Below are 26,958 nucleotides of genomic sequence, written 5' to 3'. Positions count from 1 at the left end.
TTCCATTGCTTGTGCTCTGTGTGACTGATCACGTAAGTCTTCCTCCACCTCCTAGGTTTAATTATCTGTAATTTTGATTTATACCATTATTTGCTTAGAAGGTACAACAGATCAGCTCCTCCTAGGGAACAGCAACCTGTAAACATAAACAAAGAGGCTTTTGTCAGCTATTAATGGAAACATTGATTAATCTCCCATTGCTTTGGTAGCCTGCCGAAAAGCTCATAAAGCAGCAAACTAAATTGTTCATTAAACTGGCCAGGCTGTAAGTGCCAGGATGTGGATGCCAAATGTATGTTGAGTGTGTTTCAGCTGCGTGGTGCCTCCGTGAGGAAATGCAAACTCTTGTTATCATACTGCTATGCTGCAGGAGACCTTCTTAACATCTTCTCTTTCCTTTCCTTTGCAGATGATGCCAGCTCAGGAAAGGATAGCCAGGTACCTGAAGGCTCCAATGGAGAATATGAAGATCATTCTGGGAAGCAATGGGGTAAGGAGCACTGTATGTTGTTTGGTTTTCCTCGGTTCTTGGTTCAGTGCTGTTCATGCAGCACGTTTCTCAGTTGCTGAAGGAAAGGAAAGGCAGAGCGACTGGAGTGAGTTCTCCCTACAGATGGTCAAATAATAAACAGAGCGTCAGCTGAACATGTCGGTGTGAATGGATCCCATCCAAGGGTCCTTCTGTGAAATGCAGCCCATGGTCCGCTCTAGGGCCCCCTGCCATATACCTCAGCATGGTTCTCCCTTGCATTTGTTTTTCTGGGCAGTGACTTTCTTTTGCATGTGCAGCTATTATAGCTTTCATAGACTGTCTATAAAAGGCATATTGACTTTTACAGCAATATTTCCAAAAGCCTTCAGTGCCAACATAACACTGTTCCCACTGAGGGCAAATGGGAGGTCTGACTTCACTTCAGGAGAATTAGCATTAGGCCAAAGCTGAGTATTTTTTAAAATTACCCTCTCCTTTAGACACCTGCATGAACTTCTCTAAGCCGTAGCCTGTTCAAGCATAGGATTTTGATGCTGTTGCAGAGCTTTGGGGAACTGCTAAAACCTCACTTGGAACAGGTTCTGAATCACCGCAAGACTTGCACGTCCAAAGTTTGGTCCAAGCACTCCTTGAAGGACAATAAGTTGTCAGGCTGATGCCAAACAGCTTTTGGCCTTTACTGACAGGACTGTGATGTGAGTTTATGACCTCGCGGGACGAAGCACAGCATTTCCATTTTGCTCTTGCAGTACATCCCTTCCTTTAATTTTATAATACAGAGATGGCTTTGTACCACATTCATGGCCAGGGAGTAACCTCATAGCAATGGTAGGGGTGGAACCTGTCAAGCTTTCACCATATGAGTCCCCACCACTTGAGCTGAAGCCAGTTTTCTTCAGGAGCTGGCAAACAAGGGATGTGGTGTGCTGTGGTGTCATCCAGTTCACACCTGGAGGAGGCAGTGCCATAATATCTTGGAATTACAGATTCATCTGAGACTGAGCTTGCTCTGGGAGAGGAGGGTAACCTCCACTCATTCTGGAAAAGGATGACAACATTTTAGAGCTAAAGAAAGGATGGCTTAGATAAACTACAGGTCAGGAGTCCTTCAGGAGGGATTCAGCAGCTAGCAAGACAAGCTGCCATCTCTCTGCTCTTCATTGCCCTGGTGGAGATACGAGCAGACATTGAATGCCATGGCAAATGTGCTCCAGGTAGAGCTGGTGGGTCATGGATCAATACAACAATAATATTATGAAAAAAGATGTAAGCACTACTAAAATTATTAGGCATTGACAATCTCATATCAGATTGTGTCTTGCTCTGTGCTGCCCTGACCCAGTCCTTCTTTGTGGTGCAGAGTGTTCCTGCACGTCTGCTTTTTCCCCTTTCCCTCCCTCCTGTGTCCTCTCCCCAAGCAAGGAAACGTCTGGGGCAGGCCACACACACCCCCAAGCCCTTTCCATCTGGCAGTGTTCACCAGCAAAATGCTGGTGTGAGCTGGTGTGCAGGGAGGGTCAGTGTGTGTCTGCAGGTCTCTGGAGGATAATGGGTGAAGGAGCAGTTTGTGTTTGCAGAGTCCTGGGTCCTAGAGAAGTGTGAGAGGAGAAGCAGGGTAAAAAAAAAAGCTCCACTTTGCTTTCCAGTCACCATCATGGAGCGGTATTGCTGGGGAGAGATCCTGCCCCCATCAAGAGCAGGGAGCTGATGTGGGGAAAGATAGATACCCCCATCCACGTCTTCCCACAACTGACTGAGCTCTTATTCAAAACACTTGAAAGTATTTCAATACTTAATCATATCATGACACTTTTTTGTATAAGTATCACGAAAGCTTGAAGTGGTACTGGCCATCACTATGTGGAGGTAATTGTTGCAGATCACAGCAGAATACATGTTTTTAGCTAACCACCTCGCTTTGTATGAGCAACGTCTGACAGGAGCCTCTGGGACTAATCCACGCACCTTGAGGTGTTCCACAGGGAGAGGAGACTGCTGAATTCCTTCCCAGGTCTTTGTGTCGACAGCCTTCTGTTTCATTTAATTTTCATTAGCTTGAATAAATCTTCATGGTAAACAGCATTTCAGCAAGGAACCCGTACACAACACTGTCTCTTTGTCCCCATCCACTTGTGCTTTCCCTTGCTCTTGAGTGTGGCATAATTTATACTGTACAAATGTGCGGTTCATGTTTATGAAGCAAAAGCCAAGTGATGTGGAGGAGAACAAGCATGTGAAGTATAAATAACACAGAGGCACTTTGTAATGGCCTTCGCTGGCATTCCAACAAGCAAAACTTCTGTAAATGGTACAGATTTGGGGACAGACATTTACTAGCACCAAATCAAAAGAGACTTTTTCTGCCTCTCTCTCACACTGCTGCTTCTCCCTCTTTCTCCTTTGTGCTTGCTCTGGGTCTCTTTTTCTCTCTTATGTATGTGTCTCTCTCTTTCTCCTTTTTTGTTAACTGACTTTTCTAAACTTGTCCAATTCAGGCTTTTGTCAAGGAAACATTCAGGACTGTGTAAATGGGATCTGGTTTCAGCATATTGCACACAGCCTGGAGTAGCTTTTGAGACCACGTAATCACTTAACCTTCTTTAAACAAAAGAAGACAGACAGACAGAAAGAGCCAAAGAAGTTTAGCTTTACCTGTAGTTTGGTATGTATCTGGGCAACAATGTACGAGGAGTGAATGCAAAACTCCGGACAGATTCAGGGGAGTTATAGGCCTGCTTTTTTGGAAGGAGTTTGAAGTTTCTGTCTTGCAATGCCCTTACTGACCCGCGACACCACCAAGTCCTTCTGAAATATTGCTGTGGAAGCAGGGAAGAGGTAAGGGACGGTGAGAGCTTAGAGTCACTCACTTGACTCTTCACTCTGCGTTGGCAGTGTGGCTGTCCTGTCTCCAACCTGCTCTTTGATATGTTAGTCCAAGTCCAGGAATCCCATCCGGCGAGGATCTACCCCTACCTGGACCTGCAGTTCCTAGTCTCAGAATAAATTACTGCCATATTAGAGAATAACAGTTTAGACCCATTTCATGGCTGGTTCTTAACCTCTCCATGCACCTTGCAGACATTTACTCAATTTCCACAATGACAGCCTTTATCAGCACATCTCCCTCGGCTCAGACTTAAGCTTCAGCATGTCATTGCTCACAGCATGCGGCTCTGACAGGGTTAATTGTCTCTCTGGGAGGGTGATTGTTTTTGCTGGGAGGAGGCCTCCTCTTGCAGCAGACCCCAAGGGAATACCCAGCAATTTACGCACCATGACCTGTGGAGTGGGTTAGTATGTCACACTTGCTGCTCAGCTGTCACAGCAAGGACTTTCAGTGCTGGAGTTGCTCCGGTTCATTAGATTACACATGAAAGCCTCTGTATGGAGAGTAAAGCATTTCTGAGCAAGAGTTTGAAATAACATGAAGGGGCTGGGACCCAAAATGACAGCCAAACGGGGCAAGGGAAGGCTGCGAGGCAGATGGTTTCCCCTACAGAAAAGGACTCTGAAGAGAGGAGTATGCCAAAGGGTGTCTTCTTCTGAGAGGGAGGGACGTTGAGCAAGGCTGCAGGGGGATGAGGACTAAGGGATATGTTCACAGGCCTCAGAGGGCTGCTATTCCCCAGTGCTTGGAGAGAGGAAGCTGCAGACCAGCCTCCTTCATCCAGCCAAGCTCTGCTATAATGCACATCCCGGAGCTTCTGGCTCTCAGCCCTGGAAAGGAGGGCTGGCTCTCTAGTAGGGAGTCCCACCATGCCATCCTGTAGCTAACTTCCCTGCTACCTGAAGCACCATGTTCTCAGCTTGCTTTGGTGTGTTATATGCTACTGAGGTTGTGGCTTTCCAGTTGCCGTTGGTGAAGGCCAATGGGAGATGGGCATAATTCAACCCAGTGTGCCACAGAGCAGGCCATTCATTACCTATTTCTCTTATTTCTCAAGAAAAGGAGCAGGGAGGATTTACCAGGGGAATGCAAAAATGCAGGGTGACTGCCCTTTGGGGCTGAAGAGTAAGATCATGGTAAGCAAGAAGTAAGGTTCAAAAGCAGGGGGAGAAACCTGTTGTGGAAATGCTGAATGGACTCGGAGGAGAAACTGGCTTTGCCAAAATAATAAAAGACGACAGGTGAATTTGGCAGGACTATTTTGGGTGTAGGGGGAGAGTGCCAAGTGGGAGTCAGAAGTGGTGTTAATCTCAGCAGGAGACTGCAGTTAGAAGTGCCCCTGGAATGGCATTGCATAATTAAAGTAACTATGAGAAATTTGTAATTTCTTCTGAATTCTTCATTACGGGATACTCTTAGACAAGCTTTTGCCTTGCAACAGATCACGTTCTATTGTTTTAACTGTCTTAAAAGTTTTTGCGAAGATCTTTTTCTTTCTATTGATTAGTTAGACCAACTCATGACTTTACAGGAAAACTCTCTGCAATGTCAGTAAAGCTACTAGGTTGTAAAGGTGCTACCTCTTTCCCCCCTGGAATTCTGACATAATCTGAATTAAAGTTAGGTGCAGTCGAGGGTATAAGTTTCAGATTTTGCTGGGTGGGGACCTTGCATTTCTCTAGTGTTCTTGTTACTGCCGTTAGAAATATTGGTGATTTCCTTGCTAAGACAAGGTGACTATCTTAACCCATGATCCTGTCCACCAGCAGCTATTGCTTCACCTTCTCCATTTTTGGGATGGACTGGCATGGGGTATCTTCTGATAACAAACTCAAGGGTTTTTTATTGGGTCTTTCCATTTGTTTATTTGCTTCTTTGGGCCTTTCAACATAAATGCTTCATAAATTAATGTTGAATGAATTGCATACATTTAAGTTCAGATCAACATACAAAAGTCTGGCACACTTCTAAGACTTTCCTACATATTGAAAAGATGGTGACTCTTCTTAAGTCCCATTAAAGCCAGGGAGAACTAAGGGGCAAAACATCTTCAGAAAATTAAGCTTCAAGTGACCAGAAAAGACTGAGAAAATAGTCAGCTTGACAGGAATCTGAGTTTTTTTCCTTTGGTCTTGGCTAAGGGCTTGCATTTGTGGCATGGAATATGGTAACAACTATAATGTGATTATGGGGCCGCATTTTGCCTTCAGCTACAATAGCGTGATTTTGGTATTATTTTGTGAGATGGTCTGACGCAGTTGCCTTACGGACACCGAGAAATTCCAGGGTTGTGCTATGGAGAATGGTAATGTGGTGGCCACAGCAGTCCAGTAGACATTCAAATGCATCAGGCTGGATGGTGTCTCCTTTCCAAGGAAATCAGTTTGAGCTGATATGTGAGAGAGTGATACACTGGTATGTATGTGGCTGCCGGGTGCCTCTCAAGCAAATTTGGCCATAACACTTGACAGCAGTATCCTTCTTTGCATGCCCTTTGCTCACCGCAGTCAATTTTTCATGCCGTTTGCAGCCCGGCCCAGGTTCACACAGCCTGCCAAGATGAGACGAAGAGTGATCGCCCGTCCTGTCGGCAGCTCCATCCGCCTGAAGTGCGTAGCCAGCGGGAACCCACGGCCTGACATCACGTGGCTGAAGGACAATAAGCCCCTCACGCCCCAAGAGATTGGGGAGAACAAGAAGAAGAAGTGGACGCTGAACCTGAAGAACCTGAAGCCAGAGGACAGTGGGAAATACACCTGCCGAGTGTTTAACAAAGTTGGAGAAATCAATGCGACATACAAAGTTGAAGTAATCCGTAAGTGCAGCCTCTGGGGTGGAAAGGCAGGGAGGGAGCTTTGAGAAAGTAGGCTGAGGCTTAGCAAAGAGAGCGTGATGGCAAGTGTGCAGTGCCAATACCTGGACACAGAATTGGAGGAGTGTTAAAAACATCAGCAGAGACAGAGAAAACATTACTGAAACTCTAGAATAAACATAACACCTGGGCAAGACAGAGTAGCAATAATACAATTTAGTAGCTGAAATGAGGAGAGATAGATAGATACTTGGGAAACAGTCATCTCTAAGGGCACCTGTGTGGTAAAAGTTCACTATTGCCCAGTTCAGTCTTACACTACCAACAGAGTCAATTCAAGGACAGACTGAGAACTAACTGAGAAAGCCCTTTCACGTACCATAGAGGAAGTGGAAATATTTAGGATGGCCCAGATTACTCTATCAGAGCAGTAATAGGGTGAAACCAATCAACTGAAAATTTAGTCTAGATAGCTGTAAGAGGAGGCCCACTTCATTAGAGAAGTCTCCCAAGGGAATTAGCAGAAATCTTATGACTAGAGTGATTAGCCAGACAAGGCTTTAGGGCCAGATTTTAAAAAACATTTGGCCACCTGAAGGTTCAGGTGGGTACAAATGAGACACTAAAAAAAAAAAAAAATCCCACTGAGGTCCTGTCTTTAGATGCCTACATAGCTTTAGAGATTCAACCCTTAGAAGATGAGCTGTGGGGGATTACCCTGCATTGCGGTGGGGTAGAGTAAATTGCTCTTCTTACTATCTAGCTATTCTGATTCTTGGTCTCTAATCTCCTGTTTCCCTATTATTAGTGAAGATAATTATACTCAAATCCTACCTAAGTCTACCAGAGAAGAGCCCTTATTTATAAATCATTGTGCTTTGTCTATGACATCATCATAAGTTATCATGGAAATGATTACAGAGCAGCCAACTCAAGAAAGTGGAGAAGATTTGCTGAGTGGAGGGAAGACTGAATAGCCTTCATTAATGAGGAGCAAGGGCATGGAGGGCTATTTCCAGCCACATGGAAAGCATGTTGTTTGTCTGTCTGTGCATACATTTTAGCATGAGAAAGTTTATCCCAGTGTGAAAGATTGTTCTTAAAGGTAAAGATCTGTTCTCTGATAAGTCCTTTCTCTAGAACCACAGGAATTAAAAGCACATGTGGGGAGCTCTGTTGGGCTCCAAAGGCACAAACCTGCTGGACATCTGGGATTGATAAAGATGCAGCTGTGTGGAGACAGTAAAAACATGTGTTTACACTAAAACCAGGAGCAGAGACAGGGAAATGAATCAAACCCCATCCTAATGGCAGCTGTGGCATTTTCACTTCATCAAAACCAGACAGCACCAGGAACAAACCCCTCTCTATGTCCCTGTTTATCTTGTTTTTTATCAACTTAAAGATGTATGTAACCTTTGTTTTCATTAGCTTTTGCTGGCTAGGAGTGAAAACAGTAACGAAAGCTGGAACCAGAGTCAAGGAGATAAGGGCATTAAGCAGTTTTCAGACATCTTTCTATTTTTAACATCATTCTGTGGAGTGTTACAGGTTTCATTCAATTTCCTCCTTTTTTTTTTCCCCCCAAGCCTCCACTCCTAAGTCCTGCTTATCTGAGTCTCAGTCTCCCCAGCTGTGATTCCCACTCATAGTCCCAAGGCAAAGCCTATGGAGACCACTGTGGTATTTTTGTTTCCCGAGCACATCTTTAGAGCCCTCATTATTGAAAATATCCAGAGTTTTTGAAAGAGGGTCCATTGTTCCTTCCTCTCATCCCAAAGCCAGTGCTGGTTGGAGCTGTTTTGTTACATGCTCAATCCAGCAGTGTTTGCCATCAAAAGTGGTTGTTGATTGCCAGCAGTTACCACCCACTGTGATACCATAATTTCTCTCTGTGCCAGGGACAGAGGTTTGCAGTACCTCCTTGTCGGGAAACTGTGACAGATTTCTCTGATGCTAGCACTAAAAAAAATCTAAACATTCCTCAGAATGAGGGATATATTTTTCCTTTGACTTTATGTGGTGTTGACACAACCTAAGGCTTATGATCATGCTGGAAAGGATGGTCTTGTGAACCTCTTGTGTTTGATTTCCTTTCCTACCATCTTGTTTCCTTCATCAGCTGAGACTTGAGGCAAAAAATTTTGTGAGAAAATAAAGATTTCATTACTGGCTAGAAAAGCAAAAGCCTTCTGAGCTCTTTCTCCACAAAAAAATTGCTCCATAGTGAGTAGGGGGATGATTAGACTGAAGAAAGAAATAATAAAAGCAGGGAGGTGAGGATGAAGTGAAGCTCTTCCTCACCAGTAGTGCCTGTGGTCTCAGCTCCCCTAGCACTGGATGACATGGCATGTGATGGCTTCCAGTAGAGCTTGGTCCCCATGGGAAGCTACCAGAGATGACAGATATCTCCTGAAGGACTCCCAAACAAAAGATGAGACAATATACACAGCCTGCCATTAGTCCATGAAAGAAGGGGCTTTTTCCTATCCAATTTTGTCTGTCCTTAGGCAATATTTGGGAAGACCAAAAGAAGAATGAACATGTCTTACCCCGCCCCTCACTGTCCCCAAACTGGGGGTAGCCACAGTGCTTCTGGTGTGGACTCTCAATAGATATGTACTTGTAAATAATGTGGCAAAAAGCTGAGGTTGTGTCTGAGAATACATAAAGGTTCTGTCATATTCACCTGTAAATTGCACCCTACCAGACATGGTGGTAGGAGACACAGCATCACAGAATCACAGAATGGCTGAGGTTGGAAGGGACCTCTGGAAGTCGTTTGGTCCAACCCCCACTGATAAAGCAGGGTCGCATAGATATGGTTGCCCAGGACCATGTCCAGACGGCTTTTGAGTATCACCAAGGATGGAGGGCAACCTGTGCCTGTGCTTGGTCACCCTCACAGTAGAAAAGTGTTTCCTGATGTTTAGAAGGATCCTCCTGTGTTTCATTTTGGCCCATTGCCTCTGATCTGCTCACTGGGCACCACTGAAAAAAGCCTGGCTTCATCTTCTTTACGGCCTCCCTTCAGATATTTATAAACATTGATAAGACATCATCAGGGTCAATATCAAGTGAACATTTACAGTGAAATAATCCACTTCATTTGTGTTCAGACCTGTACTATTACCCAAATTTAATCCTGAAATGGGTTTTGGCTTTTTTGGCTAGTATCAGGCCATTTATCTTCCTCTGGTCAAGACTCAAGAAAGATCACTGCAGCCTCTGACCCTGTAGGTCAAGGCACATCATTAAGATCCCAGATCCCATTATCTGGGGATATGGTCCCTGACATATGGGGATAAGCGGGAGTACAAGGAAGGATGACCCCTTTTGTCATCTCATAGCTGAAGCATACAGCAAGGGAATGGAGAAATTCAGCAGTCCACACTGGACTTATAGTACTTGCCAAGGAGCAGAAAGGCCAGGTCTGACTTGTGTGATGCCAAGTAATACCACTGCAAACTGGGTACCTAAATATAAATGCTTCATGAGTGACCTGAGAGAGCAGAAACACAGCAAAGACGACAGAAAAATCTTCCATAGGCGATTCTTAGGACCCCGTTTGCTTAGCAGTTAGGAGGGTTGTTCAGTGTACAGAAGAGAGGGCTGAAGAAAATCTTCCAAAATATAAGGGCTAAGAGGGAGAGCAAACTTTTCTCCAGATCTGATGCAGATAGAGTGAGTAACTTCCTTGTTAGAAACAGGAAGGTTCGGGCTGAGCATGAGAAAAGACTTGCTAAGCCTCAGACAATGGAGTAGTTCTCAGGAGAGACTGGAGAGCATCTACTATTAGATGCTTTGGCAGAGGCTGGGCAAATTTATATCAGGAGAGGTTTGCAGAAATCTCAGCCTGCCTTGGGGCAGGGAGTTGGACTAGACAATTATTTTGCATCCCTCCTATGCCTTTTTCCTGTGTTTCTGCAGTCACAAGTTAATGAGATTGGCAAACACCTTTTTCCATGGACCTCCCTGTGTTTTTGTGCAGAGAGGACAAGGTCCAAGCCCATCCTGACAGGGACGCACCCCGTCAACACGACAGTAGACTACGGTGGGACCACGTCCTTCCAGTGCAAAGTCCGCAGTGATGTCAAACCTGTCATCCAGTGGCTGAAAAGAGTGGAGTATGGCACAGAGAGCAAGTACAACTCAACCATCGATGTTGGGGGACAGAAGTTCGTTGTGCTGCCCACGGGGGAGGTCTGGTCCCGTCCCGATGGTTCCTACCTGAACAAACTGATGATTACTCGAGCTAAGGAAGAGGACGCAGGGATGTACATTTGCCTAGGGGCAAACACCATGGGCTACAGCTTTCGCAGCGCTTTTCTCACAGTCCTGCCAGGTGAGTTATGCCTTTTTTTCTCCCATCTGAACCAATAGTCTGCATCATGGTATTTATTAACACAACTGCTAATGTCCATCAGGCCCCATGGCCCTCTGTGATGCTGTGCTGATTTAGGCTAGCCCAGTTCTGATAAGAATCAGTGAGGGAATAAATCAGCCCTGATTTAAATCAGCCCCTGCTGAGTTCTTCTTGATGATGGTTCCTTTTCTCCCTTCATGGGGAATAATGATTCCATCAAGGTGAAATAAAAAGAATGATCTGGTCCTGTGTGAAAGAGGAGCTGGGAAATGATACTGCAGTTGCAGGCACTACATCACTTCAGCAATAGGATGTGGGAGGTGAGAGGGGAACTGAATAGCAGCACAGTTTGCAACCCTGTTCCTTAACATTTCTTCTTTCTCTTGCTCTTATTTATATTGCTTTTACTGGTAAAAGGAAACAATGATACAGGCCCATAAAATGAGAGAAGAATAAAAACTGTCCCAGTCACAAGGAAAGGAAAAGAACAAGTGTGAAAGGGAGCATGATTGATTAGTTAAATTCTTACCCAGTGATCCCCTGGGGACCCTTGTGCCAAACTCACAGCTGCTTCCTTCTCTCCCCAGGCCTCAGAGCTGGTGGCCATGTTCAACTGAGGCTGTACCAAGTGTGTTTCAGGAACAGCATCCTCATTTTGTCCTTTGCTCCTTTGCCTCCTGACTGTGCAGTTCTGTTGTGATAAATATTTTTTATTGAGCAGGGCATTTCTTTCTGCCTCATATTGCCATGTGAATCTAGCTTCAGATCCTCCAGTTTTATGACAAAAATCAATCTTACTGCTTTTTCTTCTCTCCACCACAAGGCCAATACAGCTAAGAGAGTGCAGGAGCTGGAGCCAGTATCAAAACATTTTAGCTGTCAGGTCTAATGGGGTGTCTCCAGTCAAGACACCAGTGAGAGACAGAGATCATTAACTCTGCTTTTCTGTGTAGGTAGTGAGGAAAATGCTCATGACTCCTGTAAAGCAGCATGGCTTCTTCTGCTCACTGATTGCCAAAGCTCTGCGTTTCAGCAGCCATTGAGAGTCCCTAGCTTGAATTTAGACACTGACAGTGGGTTGCCAAGTAAGAGAATGCTCTTGGCGTCTTCTTCTGCATCACTTAGATTTAGGGCTAAACTCCAACTAGAAAGCCTGTCAATCCCAAGGAAAATGCTGCGTGGGTGGGATATAACTCAAAGCCTCTGGGAGTTTCTGAACTATGAGAGTCTGATCCAGCTCCCACTGAAATTAGTGGGAGACTTTCCATTGATTTAAATGGGACTATAATGAGGCCTCATAGCAGACCCAGAGCCTGCAGGCCTGTTGTTATTGGCAATGACAGAGAAGGAGAACCCAGTGTGCCCTCAGAGGCAAAGATGTGGTTGCAAGGCCATGAGTTAGAAAAACACCATTTTGCTTGTAAATCTACCAGATTTGACATAGACAGGTCCAAAGAACAGCATGGATGAATATCAAAACACTTTTGTTTCAGCCCAGCAGAGGATTTCTGCCAACCAACATGAAGACTGTTGTTTTTGTGGTCAGCTGATGGGTCAGTTCCCCGGTCATGTCTTGCTTTGAGCAGGGGGCTGGACCAGATGACCTCCAGACTCCCCTTCCAGCCTAAAATATTCTGTAATTTCCAGTGTTGGTGAATCAAAGTTTTGTCTATTGAGGTCAACAGTATAGGTCCTTCTGACTTCAAAGAGACCACATGGTATATATTTAATATTTCAAACTAGCCATAGAATTATTTGTCAAGGAGGGAAAAAGACATTAGTGTCCTAAAGAAGTTTGGCTTGAAAGTTTAAAGTGAGATATGTTTGTTTGAATATAACATATTGGACCATTTGGATAGCCTGAGGCTGTCAAAGTTTCTGGAGTGTCTCCCTTCAAGCTGAATTCTGTGCCTAGGTATTTTTCAGGGCTTTGGAAATACCGGCTGGTAGATCTGTAGATGGGGATTTTGATACCTAGGATCCTACCCCAGGACTCCTTTTGGGTCTATACGTTCAGAGATCAGGCTCAGAAACTGGAGTGGCTACCCAGGGATGTACAGGCTGCCAAGAGCAGAGAGGGGAAGGGGGAGGTAGGTGTGAAAGATGCTGTCTGAAGCATCTTATCTATCTCCTCCGGTAACTGAATTCACTGCCCTTGGGAAAGCCAACGGCAGCTCCAAAGAGATTGGTGGAGGTAGAGCCCATTTGGGATAGGGAATTGGACACACACTTTAATGTCATGTGAACTTTCAGTTCTCCATGGCTTGGGCACCAAGAAGGGGACACCAGCTCACCTGCATTTTCACATCCTTCACCCTTCCTCCCAGCCACACAAGAAATTCACGACAACCTCTCCAAAACGCCACATTTGTGCTGCCTGCCATGGCGGAGCGTTGCTGAGTAGCTTCAGTATTGCCAGAGAGGGATACTAAAGAGTGTCTAAAGCCCATGCAGACCCAGCTACACCTGGCAGAGGCAAGTGGGCAACGTGCCGTTGCTCTGCGCAACCTGATCGTGCCTCCTGGGTCTCTGACATGGAGGTATTGCCGACATGTCCCATGTTGTGTCCTCCAATCTGGGCACCGAAGCTCAGTCCGTTGCAGAGTGAGGGTGTTAGGAAACTCTCTCGGACTGGCTCTAGTGCGTCCATTAAAGCTTGGATAAGAAAGTTAAAAAATCCCCCAAAGACTCCCCTCCCGACCCCTAAACCAGAGAAAATGAGTTGCTTGTCCTTCCAGGAGCACTGAAAAGTAAAGCAGTTACCAAACATCATGTGCTGGCTTGATTTCTCCCTTGTTACTTAGTCTGGCAGGGTTGCCAGACAGCCTGTACAAAAGCCAGCCCAAGTGTGACATCTGTTTTGAATTCACTTTGCCTGCATTTAATTAACTCTTTCTGTCTCTCTCCTGCCATGATGTCCAGATCCCAAGCCTCCAAGTGCACCTGTGCCCCCCTCCTCGGCCAGCAGCCTTCCCTGGCCTGTGATCATCGGCATCCCTGCTGGAGCCGTCTTCATCTTTGGAACCATCCTCTTGTGGCTTTGCCAGACCAAGAAGAAGCCCTGCTCCCCACCAGCTGCTGCCCCCGTGCACCGGCCGCAGCCCCGGGACAGAATCTGTGTCTCCCAGGTCCCCGACAAAGACTGCATCTCCTCCATAAACTATGAGGAATATGTCGCCCAGCAGCAGCATTTACTGTCACAAGGGCCTGCACTCGCCCCGGCCATGGCATCCAAAATGTACCCAAAGATTTACACAGACATCCACACCCACACCCACTCGCACGTGGAAGGCAAAGTCCATCAGCACCAGCACATTCAGTACCAGTGCTAAGAGGGTGGCCGTGTACAGTAGCTCGTTTGGGCTTTTCCTCGTGGTACCTCAGAAGAGACTGCTCCAAGTCAGCTCACACTGCCAGCAATAGGCAAAGCAGACAGAAAAGATTATATATATAATTTTAAATATATATATACATATATATATAATTGTATATGCGTGTGTGTATGTGTGTATATATATATGTGTATATATCTATATCTATCTATATAAATATATATATAATAGAGAAAGACAGAGAGAGAAAAGAGATTTTTTTTTTTTTAATTATTGCAATCAGGATGTAGCCGAGGAATAATGAAGGAACTCCAAATCTCAGCAGAGAGGCAGCCATCTCCAACAGCGGAGCCTTCCCGGATTTTTTAATTAAGGTGGCGACAAGTGAGACAGGACATGGGGATGTGAACCACCACCTTCTTCCTTGTGTTGCTAAAAGGAGCAAGAAGAGCAAGAGGTGACTGCGGTGCTTTTCTGGATGGGCACTGGTGTTCCTGTGCCTGCTGCACATCATTTGCATGGGTGGGAAGCCCCCAGACCTGCTCTGCATGACTTGAGCTGTAAAGTACCTGAGGTTTAGTGCCAAAGCACAGGGAGATATAACCAATTTACCTCTTCCACGGGAAAAAAATAACACAAGATCTGGAAAAACTAATTTCTATTCACAATGTGAAATGCCAAATGCTTCTCAATCACAGTCATTTGATCTGAAACGCTAACCAAGTTGGTTGGTTCGATTTCTGCAAGTTGAAGGCATCGTGTTTCCCGTGGGAGGCTGTGCAGATCAAACCACAAGTGCTCCACTCCCCAGTCCTAGGACTCAGTGCCACTGCCAGGAAAAAGGAAAGAAGGAAAGAGGAACATTGTACAGAACACCTTTATATTTATATTTAAGAAATAATAATAATTAATAATAATAATAATTGAACTGCTGATGGTGAAGAAAGCAAAACACGCTGTCGTTCTCTGATGGCTCACAGTGACAAGCTACTGGATTTTCTACATGAATGCAAAATACGTGAAAACATTAGAAAAAAGAGTAAGAAACAAAGAGAATGGAATAATAATCTGTTAGGAGAAAATGCATTTGAGAAACATTCACCTAGGTTGTGTGTGGTTGTCCCCTCCCCTCAGATAACATTTTGCAAATGATACAACTTTGTTGCAGTTCAAACAACAGTAAAAAACAGAAAGAAGAGAAAATAAATAAGGACCATATTAAATACCTATATGGACTGGAAATGAATTCAATTGCAAATATAAGACCTTTGTAATTCTATATAGAGTTTAAACAGAAGTCATGTATATTTAATTTATTTTGTTAAACAAGAAAAAAAATGTATGATATTTTCCTTGAAACAGGCATTTCTATACGTATTTTTGATCAAAGAAAATAAAGATTTTTTTTTTTTCAGGTTCTATAGATGCCATGCTCAGAATACACTCAATGTAGCATGTGACCAACTGTACTTCTAAGCTAGAGGTCTTCTATCTCTATGCCTTTTTACACTAGCCATGTGTAATCTCCTAACTTCATCTCAGGTACCGCTGGTGCCATCATTTCCATCAGAAACTGGCCTTTTCCACTGTTTATATTCTGGCTGTGAGGGTCTGCAGAGGCCAGATCACTTCTCATGGACCCCTTGTCATCTTCAGTAGAAAAGATCTCTGCTCACAAGGAAATCTGTTTCACTATGCATTTTTTTTGAGAGGGAAGGAGGCTGCATTTGGTTTTTAAGCACAAGCCTGAAACGGGTTTTCTTTTTAAAAGAAAATTTTGTAAATCAAAACATAATAATTTATGAGCCTGTAAAATGAACTTCGGCCTCAGGGTGCTTGGGAGGGGAAAATATGAAATGTAGGTGAAACACTTCATTTGTAAATGCAGCTGCTGAAGGAGCCAGCGGAGGGTGAGTTGGGTGCAGTAAAAAGAGGATGCGGGGAGCTGCTCTCTTCCAGGAGGGCTCACACCTTCGTTCTGCTGCATGCCAAGGAGAGGCACCCAACCCTTCAGCAGCCAAAATTTTCTTTAGAGAAGGCAGGTTCAGCAATGCTGCAACTGTTTGCTGTTCACTTGAGTTTCACGTGAAGTTTGCTGGGAAACAAACCCTGAAAATTTGAAACATGCCAATTTTTAAGTTTGAAACAACTTCCTGCTCAAGCCTGTTCTGTGAAACAGATCTTCAGCAAACCAGCTGCTCCGTTCAAAAGTGAAACACTTCATTTAACCTGAAACAAAACAATGCTTTAGGCTTTGCTTTTCTCTGAACTTTTCTGAAGGTATTTGCTCTGGGTTGACCTGCAGTGATTTTTCTGCTGGCTTGTTTGAGTCACCAGCAAACCAAACAGTCCCCTGTTTGCTCAGCCGTAGAGCTCTGAGATGGGGCCCCAATTCAGCAAAGCATGTAAGCTCCTGCTTTCCTTCACCAATACATGCTGCTCCAAAAAGTCCCTTTTTTGCCTTAGCCAGCTCGATCAGTGGCTCCATCCCTGCCCACTGGGCTGGTACTGGCTGGAGCCATCTAGTAACTCTGGGGAAGGGGAGCAAGAGGATGATGAGGAGGAAGTAGAAGAAGGAGACCTTCCTACTCATGTGGAGTTTACCAACTGGCACTGTTGTAATAAAGCATTGCATAGCACGCTCCTCTGCTGCTTTCCTATATGCTGTAGTAGGAAATCCATGTTATAACCTCTACAGGAAGACCATCATGAGGGATGGTATGGAGGTTATAATAAAACAACCCATTGCTAATTTTTTTTCTTTTCCAGCAGGAGGGTTCAGTTACATTTTGTTAACACAAATTTATTAAGTCCATAAAAGCTAAATTCAGATCATGGGTATCTTCACATGCACCCTCTCTGCTTTAGAGAGACTTAAATAGGAGCACTGAGGGTCTGTTTGGATATAAGGCATGATTTAGGCAGGAGTTCTTAATGGCTATAGTTTATTCAGTGATTTCACTAAAAAAAAACCCCAAAACTCAGAAGCCTCTATACACTAAATGCATCACCTTTATTTCAAGAAGGCAGTAAGCGGATGTTTCCATGAGAGATACCAAGGGCTATATCTCATATCTCATGCCTATGGGAAACGACTTACTGCACCATAGTACATACCAAACTACCACACATTTCAGCAGCATTAGGGGCATGGCAGAGGGCAGGATGCACCTGTAAGCCCGTGGCCCTTCTCTGCTCTCTGTGCCAGTGCTGCAGCAAGAGGACACTTCTAACACATGCTGTGACAGCGGTACTAATACCAGCTTCAAACGTGGAGGCGAACACTGGTTTTGTATGGTTGAGCTCTAAGGAAACCCTAAGAGACTGTCCTATGGCACTTTTTCAAATGGCAGCTGTATTGCTGACCCTCAGAGAGAGGGTTAGTGGGTTAAAAGAAGCGTTTCTGCATTTCCCATACAGCATAATCTTTCACACTGAGCGTAACGCTCTCCACTGGTGCCTTCTACCCTTTGATCCAGCTCTGTAGTGTTGTACCATGCAGTCAAAAACTTTACATATTGCCAGATATGCTGAAGGAGTGGCTTCTTCCTGTCCTTTAAAGCTCCTGCCTTTAGACACAAATGTCTAGTGATGCTGATACAGAGATCTCCAAAGGGAAACACTGCAGCAAACCATCCACCATGGACAACGCAACGGCCGAGCGCAGCTGCAGCTCTCAGCCACAGTGCTGAGAAGGCAGCTCTGGTTTTGGATGTGCCATGTGAGATGCTATAAAGGTCTTGATTTGCGAAAGCTTGGGGTTTTCATCCTGCCTGGGGTATCAGCTCCCTCTTGAGCATCTCCTGTTGGGCACCCAAATTGCTGTGAAATTTCCCCGTAGGGAAATATCATCATATGCTCTATTTAAGAGGGGCTCTATATATTGTCTGGGCCTTGTGCTGGCTTGCTGTTCCTGGGTGGGTTTTGCATTTCTTGAGGAGTTATTTTGCCTCTACAGCGTACCTGTAAGTGCTCTTAAGAGTCACTGTCCCATGCCTTTCTGCATGCCATTTATTTTCAGGGCTTGACTGTGCCTTGCATGTACTGCAAAGTCTTCCTTACTCTAAATAAATTCAGCCAGGTCCTCCTTGTGTTTGAATTTGTTTTTCATCAGTGGGACAAGATTTGGACTCGTCTTCATTCATGGAGAGTATTTAAAGAAGAAAACCATAGTCTTGCAATTAGTTACTGACCCTATTTTGAACACAGAAGTTTTTTATGTTGTGTCTAAGTATACATATACATATAGGCATATAGATGTACATGCCAGGCTGTGATACAGAAGGCAGTTGTATTTTTAAAGCCATGGGGCTTCAAAGATCAAAGGAATTTTAGGCTTAGAACTCACCATCTTTGTTTATTTTATTTGCATTACAGAACAAACATGGCCTTACCTGCCTGTTTGTGTTGGCATTTTTAAACTTTGTATGGACAATCTGCGTATGGTCGGCCCCTTTCAAACTAAAAACTTTTATCAGACATTTAAAATAAAAAGTGTCACGTGATTTTCAATCGGTGGCAAATACAGTCGCTGAACACATCAAAATGAGACAGCATGGCAGAGCGTGTGTATGCCTGTGGCTGTGTAGTAAAAGTTACAGAAGAAAAGAAAGGAATAAAAGCCTGGAACTGTGTTAACAGACAATAGAGTTCTGTAAACTTACTACGTTTTGAAGGAAAGGATGGCTGTGTGTGTGTGTGAGGGTGTGCACATGTGTGTGTTCACACACATCAGGAATATGCGCTGGCAAGACAAAGCAGACAATATTGCAAAATTACCTTTGCACCACAACTTGGTCTGGTATTTTGTGTAGGTGCTGTGAATCTAGCAGAGGCACTGGTATTTGAATGGTTTGGAAAAGGTTTCTGTTTTTTTTTGTAAAAAGGGACTATTTTTTCTCTCTTCACCTCTAGAGCCAAATGCCATAGTTGCACCAGGAGCCAAACTGCCATTAGCAAGATGAAATTTTGGGGTCCCTGGAGCTGACAGCCAAACTCCAGTGCCTGGAGTGGAGCAGGGATTTCGGGGTCAAGCCCAGCATCTCCACCCCTTTGAGGCAAACGTGTGAGCGTCTCACTACTCACTCCAGAGGCAGCAAATGTCCAAGCTGTGACACTTTTAAGTAAAGAAAAGCTGGCCCTCACCCAAACTTCATCTTGACCTGACCTGGACATTGGACCCAAAGAGCCCTGTGCAGAAATTGCACACATACATAGGGTGGGAAAGAGGAAATATTTCTCTGTCGGTGCCATTTCTGTGGCCATCTGAAACCCTTCAGAGGTTTGAAATATTGGAATAAAGCTCCAGGGTAGATGTAGCAGTGAGAAAAAACTGCGAGGTGGTCAAAGGCTAATGGGGAATTTATCATGGCTTTGCTATCTGGACGTCACCTGTGCCTACATGGGGTATGCTGAGTGTGCCCAGGACTCCAAATGCCCTAAAGTCGATGATTATTGCACATACAGCACCCATTCCAGCTTTGCAGATGCTAGTGAGAAAAAATCCCTGCAATGTCCATTGGGAAATCAATCAGACGCATGGACTTATTGCAATGTTTTTACATCTTTGTTCTGGCTGGCCCATTGGCAGAGAAAGATAAGAGTTAATGGCCAGAGTATGAAGCCAGACACGTTTAAATGGGAAATGCACACATTTTGGGAGGAGCTATCAAAGGAAGGGGCAGACACTGCATTTCTCAAAATCTTCAAAACAAGGCTGGGTGCTTTTTGGACAGGGTGTTTCAGTTGGATGCATGATTTTGGGAATGTTATTAGAATAAAGGGATACATCTAGTCTGGATGGGGTCATCTAGTGGTCCCTTCTGGCCCTAAAGAAATGTAGTCAAGCTGCAGAGAAAAGGAGATGCAAGCGCAGGTCCGCTGCACCCGGCTGTGCTGCTCCTGGCGAGCGCTGTAGCTGCACACACGTGCACCACAGACCTTACAGCAACGTTTGGCACATGGCAGCCTCGCTCAGCCTGCACACCCAGCTCCGCTTGCCTCCAGACTGTATGTATGTGATCTCAGCACTTTCCAGCTTATTACTACAGTAATGGCATTATTTATATAAACTGGAGCTGTGCATCGACATTTACTGTGTCTGCAAGAAACCCCTTGTGTAAACAGCAGCGTAGCCTTTTGCATACACATACCCTGCTCATCTACACTATCGGTATTTTAGAAAACTCTTACTGGATTCACTGCAGTTAGTGTCATGAAGGATTTATATGCAAATTTGAATGTAAACACATGAGGTTAATGGCCTGCTCAGTTGCTTAAATGTGTTACTGGGGTAAGTATCAATCCCCTTTTTGCCATGCATTGGGAGCTGGCCAGGATCCTGCCCTGCCCTCACCCTGGGCTGGACACAGGTCCCCCCGGCACACTCATTCGGACACGAGGGGTTGTATGTTGGGTTGTACCGTTTGGCCAAAGTGACCCTGCAGGTGTCCTGCACTCATGGGATCCCAGTGGGCATTAGAGGCACAGAGAGGGCACCTGTGTGTGTTTCTCTGTGGATCGATGGATGTAGTGAGGGTGCGAGGGGCATATAGTCACAAAAACGCCTAGCTTTATGGAGTGGGTTTCACCTCTAAATCTCAGCAAGAATTTCACAGAGGCGTGAAGGTAGTGGCCAGGGTTAGGGTCTGTCATCCAAATATGCTGGGATGTACTCAGGCCATTTGCCAGCTCGGTCTTGCATTCTGGATCTGCCAGAAAATGCTAATAATTAGGAAGCTGTAGGTATTTCAGACTTTCTCTTGACCTTATCTTACCAGCAAAGCATTTCTTGGGCCAAGATTCTCAGCTTTTAAAAGTTTGCTACAAATGTCGAAAAAAAACCACCAAAAATGTGGATGATTGTAGTTGAAAATAGGAAGTAATGGCTGATAAAACCATATTTAAAATACTGGTGCTGCATTGACTGTTAAGTGGCACATACATATTGTCTATGTATAGAATGGAGTCTGGAGGAAAGAGGATGCCCGTTTCATATTTCGTGTTTAGCCCAGGCACCTTTGTGTGTGTTTACCAGCTTCAGGTCTCTGAGGACACTACCTGGAGCTATGACCTTTATTTGTCCTTAGTTTAGCTTTTACACTTTTACTTTCGTTTCTCTTTTCCTTTCTGCTAGTCTGTTGTAATTAGGATTTAACGTATCCCCCAATATATGTGGACATCAGCAAAGCAAAGAATATTTTTTCTCCCATTTTCGCTAACCAAATCCAGTCCAAAGTACTATTTCTATCCGAGCTGATCTATGCTTTAGTGAGAGGACTAATAAATAACACTTTAGACCGGACTTCAAAATGCTTTTTTTCCTTTGATCTGAGTAATTAAAGAGTCAAGCTGCTGTTCCTGAGCTTTTTCTGATGGAATTACAAGAGTTACACAGCTCTTCATTTGTATGTCATTAAGCATTATGTTTTATTGCTGCTGTTCAAACAATTAGTACCTAAATATGCCCCATATTCTCATAAAGAGGCAGTAGCAGTGTTAATGTTGATGCCCTGGTTAACAGTTTGTTTCCATCCAGAGTCCACCATCGTGCTTGAATGCCATTTAATATCAACCAGATCTTTACTGATGCCCTTCTGAAGTTGTTCTCTTCTGCAGTCATTTAACTGTGCAGCGAAGTGAGGATAAGTCGAACAATAAAGTTAAGTAAAAATGGCATTTCTCTTAACACAGGAATTTTTTTAAGTTCATTGCAAGTTTTGGTTATAAAAAGGCCAGTGCTTCATGGTGATCAGTCATTTTGACATTTTTATGGTGTTTTTTATTACCCCTGGCTCATTTCCATACTAAAGAGAACATTTGTAACAATACTTGCTTGCTCTGTTATGATTAGGATTGTGCTTTTGTCGTGCTTTGTTCGGCTGTTGCTGCGCTCAGTAATGCTCTTGGCACACGTCCTCCCAGACCCTGCGGTGTGTTTATTCAAAAGGAAGGAAAAAGAAGTGTCTACTAAAACAATAAACTACTACTGCTTGCGTTAACATGGCCATAACTTCCTTGTTCTGCAGACAATCAGCTAGCAAAGCTGTTAGGTAAACTTGCTCCTTCACTGTTGAAAAAATAAATATTCATGAAGCTTACAGCCACGTTTTCCTGTGCTTTATTATTGGGTTGAAAATGGTGAAGGATTTTAGAGCTAATGATTTAATTAGAGATAAGGATGGAGGCCCAGATCCTGAAACCAGTGGGAGCTGGGATCCTAAATATTGCTGAGCTACTGTGTAAGGCTTTAAGGCATATTTTGCTGAGTTATTTCAATATTAATGCTATTAATATAGAAAATTGAAAATATTAATGCTTTCACTAATGCTGCCTAAGACAGGAGGTGAATGTGAAAAGAGGAACCGTGAATGATAAGAAGGGGCAATTAAAACGAGGGGGAGAGGTGACATGTCACAGGACGTTTCCAGGGTAAAGTCAAGTCATTGCTTTGGCCAGTCCGCACGGGTTGGAGCCCGGGAGGCAGCTGGGAGCTGCTGCTGGGTGCTCCGCCCGGACCCAGGACAAATCGGAGCACTCAGTTCCCACTATAACAGACAATTTCTCTTGAGCACATCACTGGAGAACATCTTTAATTCAAAACATGTTCTTGCCTTGCCTGGATTTCAAAGAGAAATAAGGATGTGTTTTAAGGCCTGGATTCATCCTCCTTAAGCAAGGTAGCAAAGTTAGGGACAGAGTAATCACGAGCTTCCTTAAATAGGGAAAAGAAACTGGCACTTCCCAAAGATGGTTTGGTTTCTGGGTGGACAAAAAGACCCCCAAAGGTGTTTACTGTTCCAATGAAGCCAATGAGATACGCTAAATTTGTCATCCAGGTACCATGAAACAAAAGGCTGAATCTGGCTTTGGCACTGAAATACAGCATTGGAAAATTACAAAAATATGCAGCAAATTGGTGAAGTGTCCATATACATTAAATTTGCCCAAATCTGATAGAAACTTCAGCAAATAATTGTGACTTTCCTTATGCTGCTGTGTCTCTGCAGCATCCCTCAGAGCCTGGGAAGCTGATGTTCTCCTGAACTCTCCCTGAGCATAGGAATGGGAAACAAAACAAAATGAGGGAATCAGAGGGGAGAGACGTGCAGGGTGGGATTGCCTGCCGGTGCAAGCCCCAGCTTTCATCGCCGTTTGCCGGCCCCAGCCCCACGCTGCCAGGGGAACACAAGCTGCCCTCTGTCATGGTTCAATAAGAGCAAAGAGCTCTCCCGCTTGACATCACAAGAGATGCATTTTGATGTTTATCGGAAACTCTCTTCCAAATGTGCGTGCACAATAGAGGCTGCGTGTAAGGACAGGTTCAACCCAATATCAGAGAGAAGTGATAAAACACTTTTCTCTCATTTTAATGTGTTAAGACCTAATATTCCCATATGCCAGAAAAGATTTGTAAGAGGCCATAAAGTCAGCACAACTCTGTTTGCACTTGCTTTTTGGTTCCTTGACAGTGCTGGAGGGGCCTCTGTGCAAACACGACTCTGCGGTCAGCACTTAAAGTGCAAGTCCCTGCAGCATTTAACCTGATTTGCCATCTTTGCCAGAACAGGCACCTACAAACTAAAAGGCAGAAAATCACACAGGCAAATCAAGGTCAAAATGGCACTTAAAAATCACCTGCTTGTTAAATAATTTTCAGAGAAAAGATGATATACGTTGTGTGGGTAAATGACTGAGTGCCTCTCTGTTCCCAGAGTGTCCGCACTCCAGACACCTTTACCCACTTATTCTCACTACATCCCTGTGAATTATAGCAATAACTACTCTCACTGTGTAGAAGAGACATTGAAATACAGAGAAATTAAAAGGTTTTTTTTTTAAAGCAGAAAGAACAGAGATATGGACTTGGATCCATGCATCAAATGAATGTCTGTCCAAAGCCACCACCTTCCTCATTATATCAGTAGTGCTTCTTTGACACAGGGAAATCACAGGACATCTGCTGTCTTTCAGAGCATCAGGGGTAGCAAACAAAGACCAAGATAAATTATTTCCCAAACCTGAGCTGGTGATAGAGTGAAGATACTGGAGGCCATACTGGGGTGGTTGTGTTCCAGTGCTGAGCTCAGTTTCTCAGTCAGTGGAAGGCGCAGATGATTTTATTATTCTGTTCAGGGTGATGACTTATCCTTGTTGCTCCAAAAACATGGTCTAAAAGGTGGAGCTGTTTCCCCAGCCACTGGGTGAGGCCATCAGAGTGGTTTGGGTTGAACTTGGCTTCATGGAAGTGACTGGGAGTCTTATGCTAGACTTCTTGGGAGAATAGCTCATTTCTCTTAAGAAGCTAGCAGCTTTCTGACAACTGCTGTCATCAGCACTGAGCAATGTCTCTTTTTTTCCTTTTTTTTCTGGGTAAGTATGTGCAAGAGAAATACAAGGGGAAACTTTCCTTTGCACCATCCTGGAGGACCTGTGCAAGATGTGTCAACATCAAACCTTTGTCCTACAGCTACTACAGAAAGTTATTTGTGTGTGGTTCCAGCTCATGCACGTCCAACACTCAAAAGCTTTTATCAAAGGCCATGTGCTGTCCTTCAGAAAGCTTGGGGAAAAAAAAATCATGACAAATAATTCACATTTCAACCAGCATTAAATGGAAACTTTACCATGCAGATTCAAATTATTTAATAAACACTGATAAGTCCCTCCAGGAGTATCAGGCAACAAATGATAGACAATATTTTGGCAGTGAAGACAAGTGGCTGCTTCCAACAATTATGGATGACCAGACTGTCTAGGAAACATGTTTGGATTGTTAATCTTGATAGTTTTTTGTTATTGTGATTGTAGCTGGAGGCACTAGTACGGGGAAAACTGTATCAGATGTGGATTTTTTGTAATGATGTGGTGTTAAATTTTGGATGTCTTGTTATTCTGAATTAAAAAAGAGTCATAAAAATTTTTGAATTTCTAAAGCCTTCAGTGTTTGTACCATTTTTAAAATCTTATTATAAAGATATATTCTTAATGCTTTTTAATTTTCCAGAAGTCAACGAAGAGTGTTTACAGAGACAAAACGTGTTATTGCTGTTTTCAATCATGAAGTTACAGTAAGCATTTTATGATGGTTGCTTTAATATATGTGTCACTGGTATTGGGTGATACAGAAACCCATTTTATTGTTTCCAAGACTGTCAAATATTTGAGCAGTCCCATGGTTGTATTTGTAATATTGTAAGTTGATGTCCCTAGGTTATTCCACAGTATTTGGAGCTCAGAAGCTAGATTTTTTTTAAAATGTAGTGGATTAAATGTTGAGTGTTGGAGACATGTTTTGGTCTTCGCCTCTGACAACACCTGTCCAGTGTGCATGGAGGACTAGTCAATAATTCCTATTTTTCCAAGGGGAAATATCAGACACTGGAAGCACCCAAAGTCCAGTCTGCATGGGACCCACAGCCTGGAGTGCTCTTCTGTACACGCCTTCTCTCAATATCCAAGCAGTGTTTCCTTTTAAAACACACCTGGAGGATTTGCCACCCTTTAATGCGAGGATCTAGTGGTTGTAGCTATCACTCAAGGTGTAGGAGAAGGGCTCTGTACACTCCAGTCTCTGAAAATTTTCCAGCCAAAGCCCTGAAAATTGCCCCAAATCCTTACTGAGCACCCTCGGCTAGGCGTGCTGATGTTTGCTATTGTGTGGGGATGAAGACAAGAGTTGTGGACCAGGCAGGGAAGGGACGCGAGTGGCTTGCTTTCAGACTCTGAGGTGAAGCAGCATGAGAGCTGTTCAGATGAAACCCCAGCCCCCCCACCTCCTTGCAGCCACCTTAATTCCCCCTGGCTTTGTGAGGGATGGCTTTGGAGACGAGAGGGGAACTATTACCTCAGGGCAGGCTATCACATCTCTCAGTATGTGCCCTGGAAGAGGAATGACAGCTCTGCTGAAAGGCTGGAAGAGATGGGCTGAAAATGGCTTCACCTAACATATCTAACACAGGCAAGATAGGGAGAGAGCAAGTTGCCAGGACCCATATTTGGAAGTCTTTCATGGCCATCATCTGCCATCATCTCAAGCCAAGAATCATAAGCATTATAACAAGGAGATATACTTGAGCACAGAGGATTACAATTTTCTCAAGGATTGTTGTCATAAACCCCATAGTGGGTAGAGCTTAACATAGTTTATGATAATAACTGAGTATCACATTGCCCATAGCATCAAAAAATGACAGCAAAATTCAGCAGCAGGTGGGCAGCTTTAATTATATAGGCTCCAAAGGGAATAAACACTGGGATGGTTTTTACTGTCTGTCTGGTATGAGTCGGTCCACAATGACCCTACTGGTGCAATTTGGTGAGAATAAAGCATCTAGCCCATATTTAAGCATAAAAAGTATCTTTTTCTCTCCCTCCTCTCCCTGTGAGAACAGAGAAAAGAGGATTTGTAGGAGGAACTAGGGGATGTAATACTGTCAGTGATTTGCACATATCAGGGCTGAAACATCAGACGGAGGAAGTACCCAAACAGCTGGGACTGCAACAGATGTTCTCCAGACAGCTCTGCCTCATGAAGATGTAGTATAGTAATAGGTCACATTACAGAAACAGAAAATTAAAAAGAGTGATTTTACATGCATGAGCACTGGCTCCCTGGGCCCGGCGGTATGAGTGACACTGAACAGGGAAAGGCAGCTGGGACCCCTCTGAAGAGATCATTGTGTCCTTTGCCACCAAGACCTGCTTTTCTAGCATATAGATGTCTCCAGCAGGAATAACAAGACTCCTGGTACTCAAACACAGAAAGGGTGAGTGCAAAATCCCCTTGCCATTCCTGAAATTTAAGGGTGGATTCTCAATTACTTGGTGCCTCTGCTTCAAGGCTTTTAGCCTGTTCCGCTGCCTCTCTTCCCCCAGGTCACTGAGCAGGGATTTTCTTGTATACTGACCTAGAAACGCGAATAGCTGTAGGACGTGGAGCAACTTCGCCTGAGATTTACCTAGATGCTTATCTTTAGTCCTCAGACATGGTCAGAAGAGCCTCTTATGGTAAAACGAGGTGATGATCTCCCACCTAGAGCTCCACTGCAGTCTCAGACAGTCAGTCAC

At 44.2% G+C, this 26,958-nt stretch overlaps 1 protein-coding gene across 1 annotated transcript in view; it reads left to right on the top strand.

Moving 5' to 3' along the window:
* The window catches only part of FGFRL1 (fibroblast growth factor receptor like 1), a 179,037-nt gene extending 163,823 nt beyond the window's left edge, over positions 1-15,214 (top strand). The window contains exons 4-7 of the mRNA XM_082315588.1: positions 410-490; positions 5,911-6,195; positions 10,184-10,537; positions 13,481-15,214. Of these exons, the coding sequence (XP_082171714.1) occupies positions 410-490; positions 5,911-6,195; positions 10,184-10,537; positions 13,481-13,890 (1,130 nt within the window). The 3' untranslated portion in view covers positions 13,891-15,214. The remainder of the gene's footprint in view (positions 1-409; positions 491-5,910; positions 6,196-10,183; positions 10,538-13,480) is intronic.
* Positions 15,215-26,958: the final 11,744 nt, after the last annotated feature.

Source organism: Platalea leucorodia (assembly GCF_965183815.1).
Source record: "Platalea leucorodia genome assembly, chromosome: 6".
In the NCBI taxonomy this organism is placed as follows: domain Eukaryota; kingdom Metazoa; phylum Chordata; class Aves; order Pelecaniformes; family Threskiornithidae; genus Platalea; species Platalea leucorodia.
This window is presented reverse-complemented; position numbering and strand designations above follow the sequence as displayed.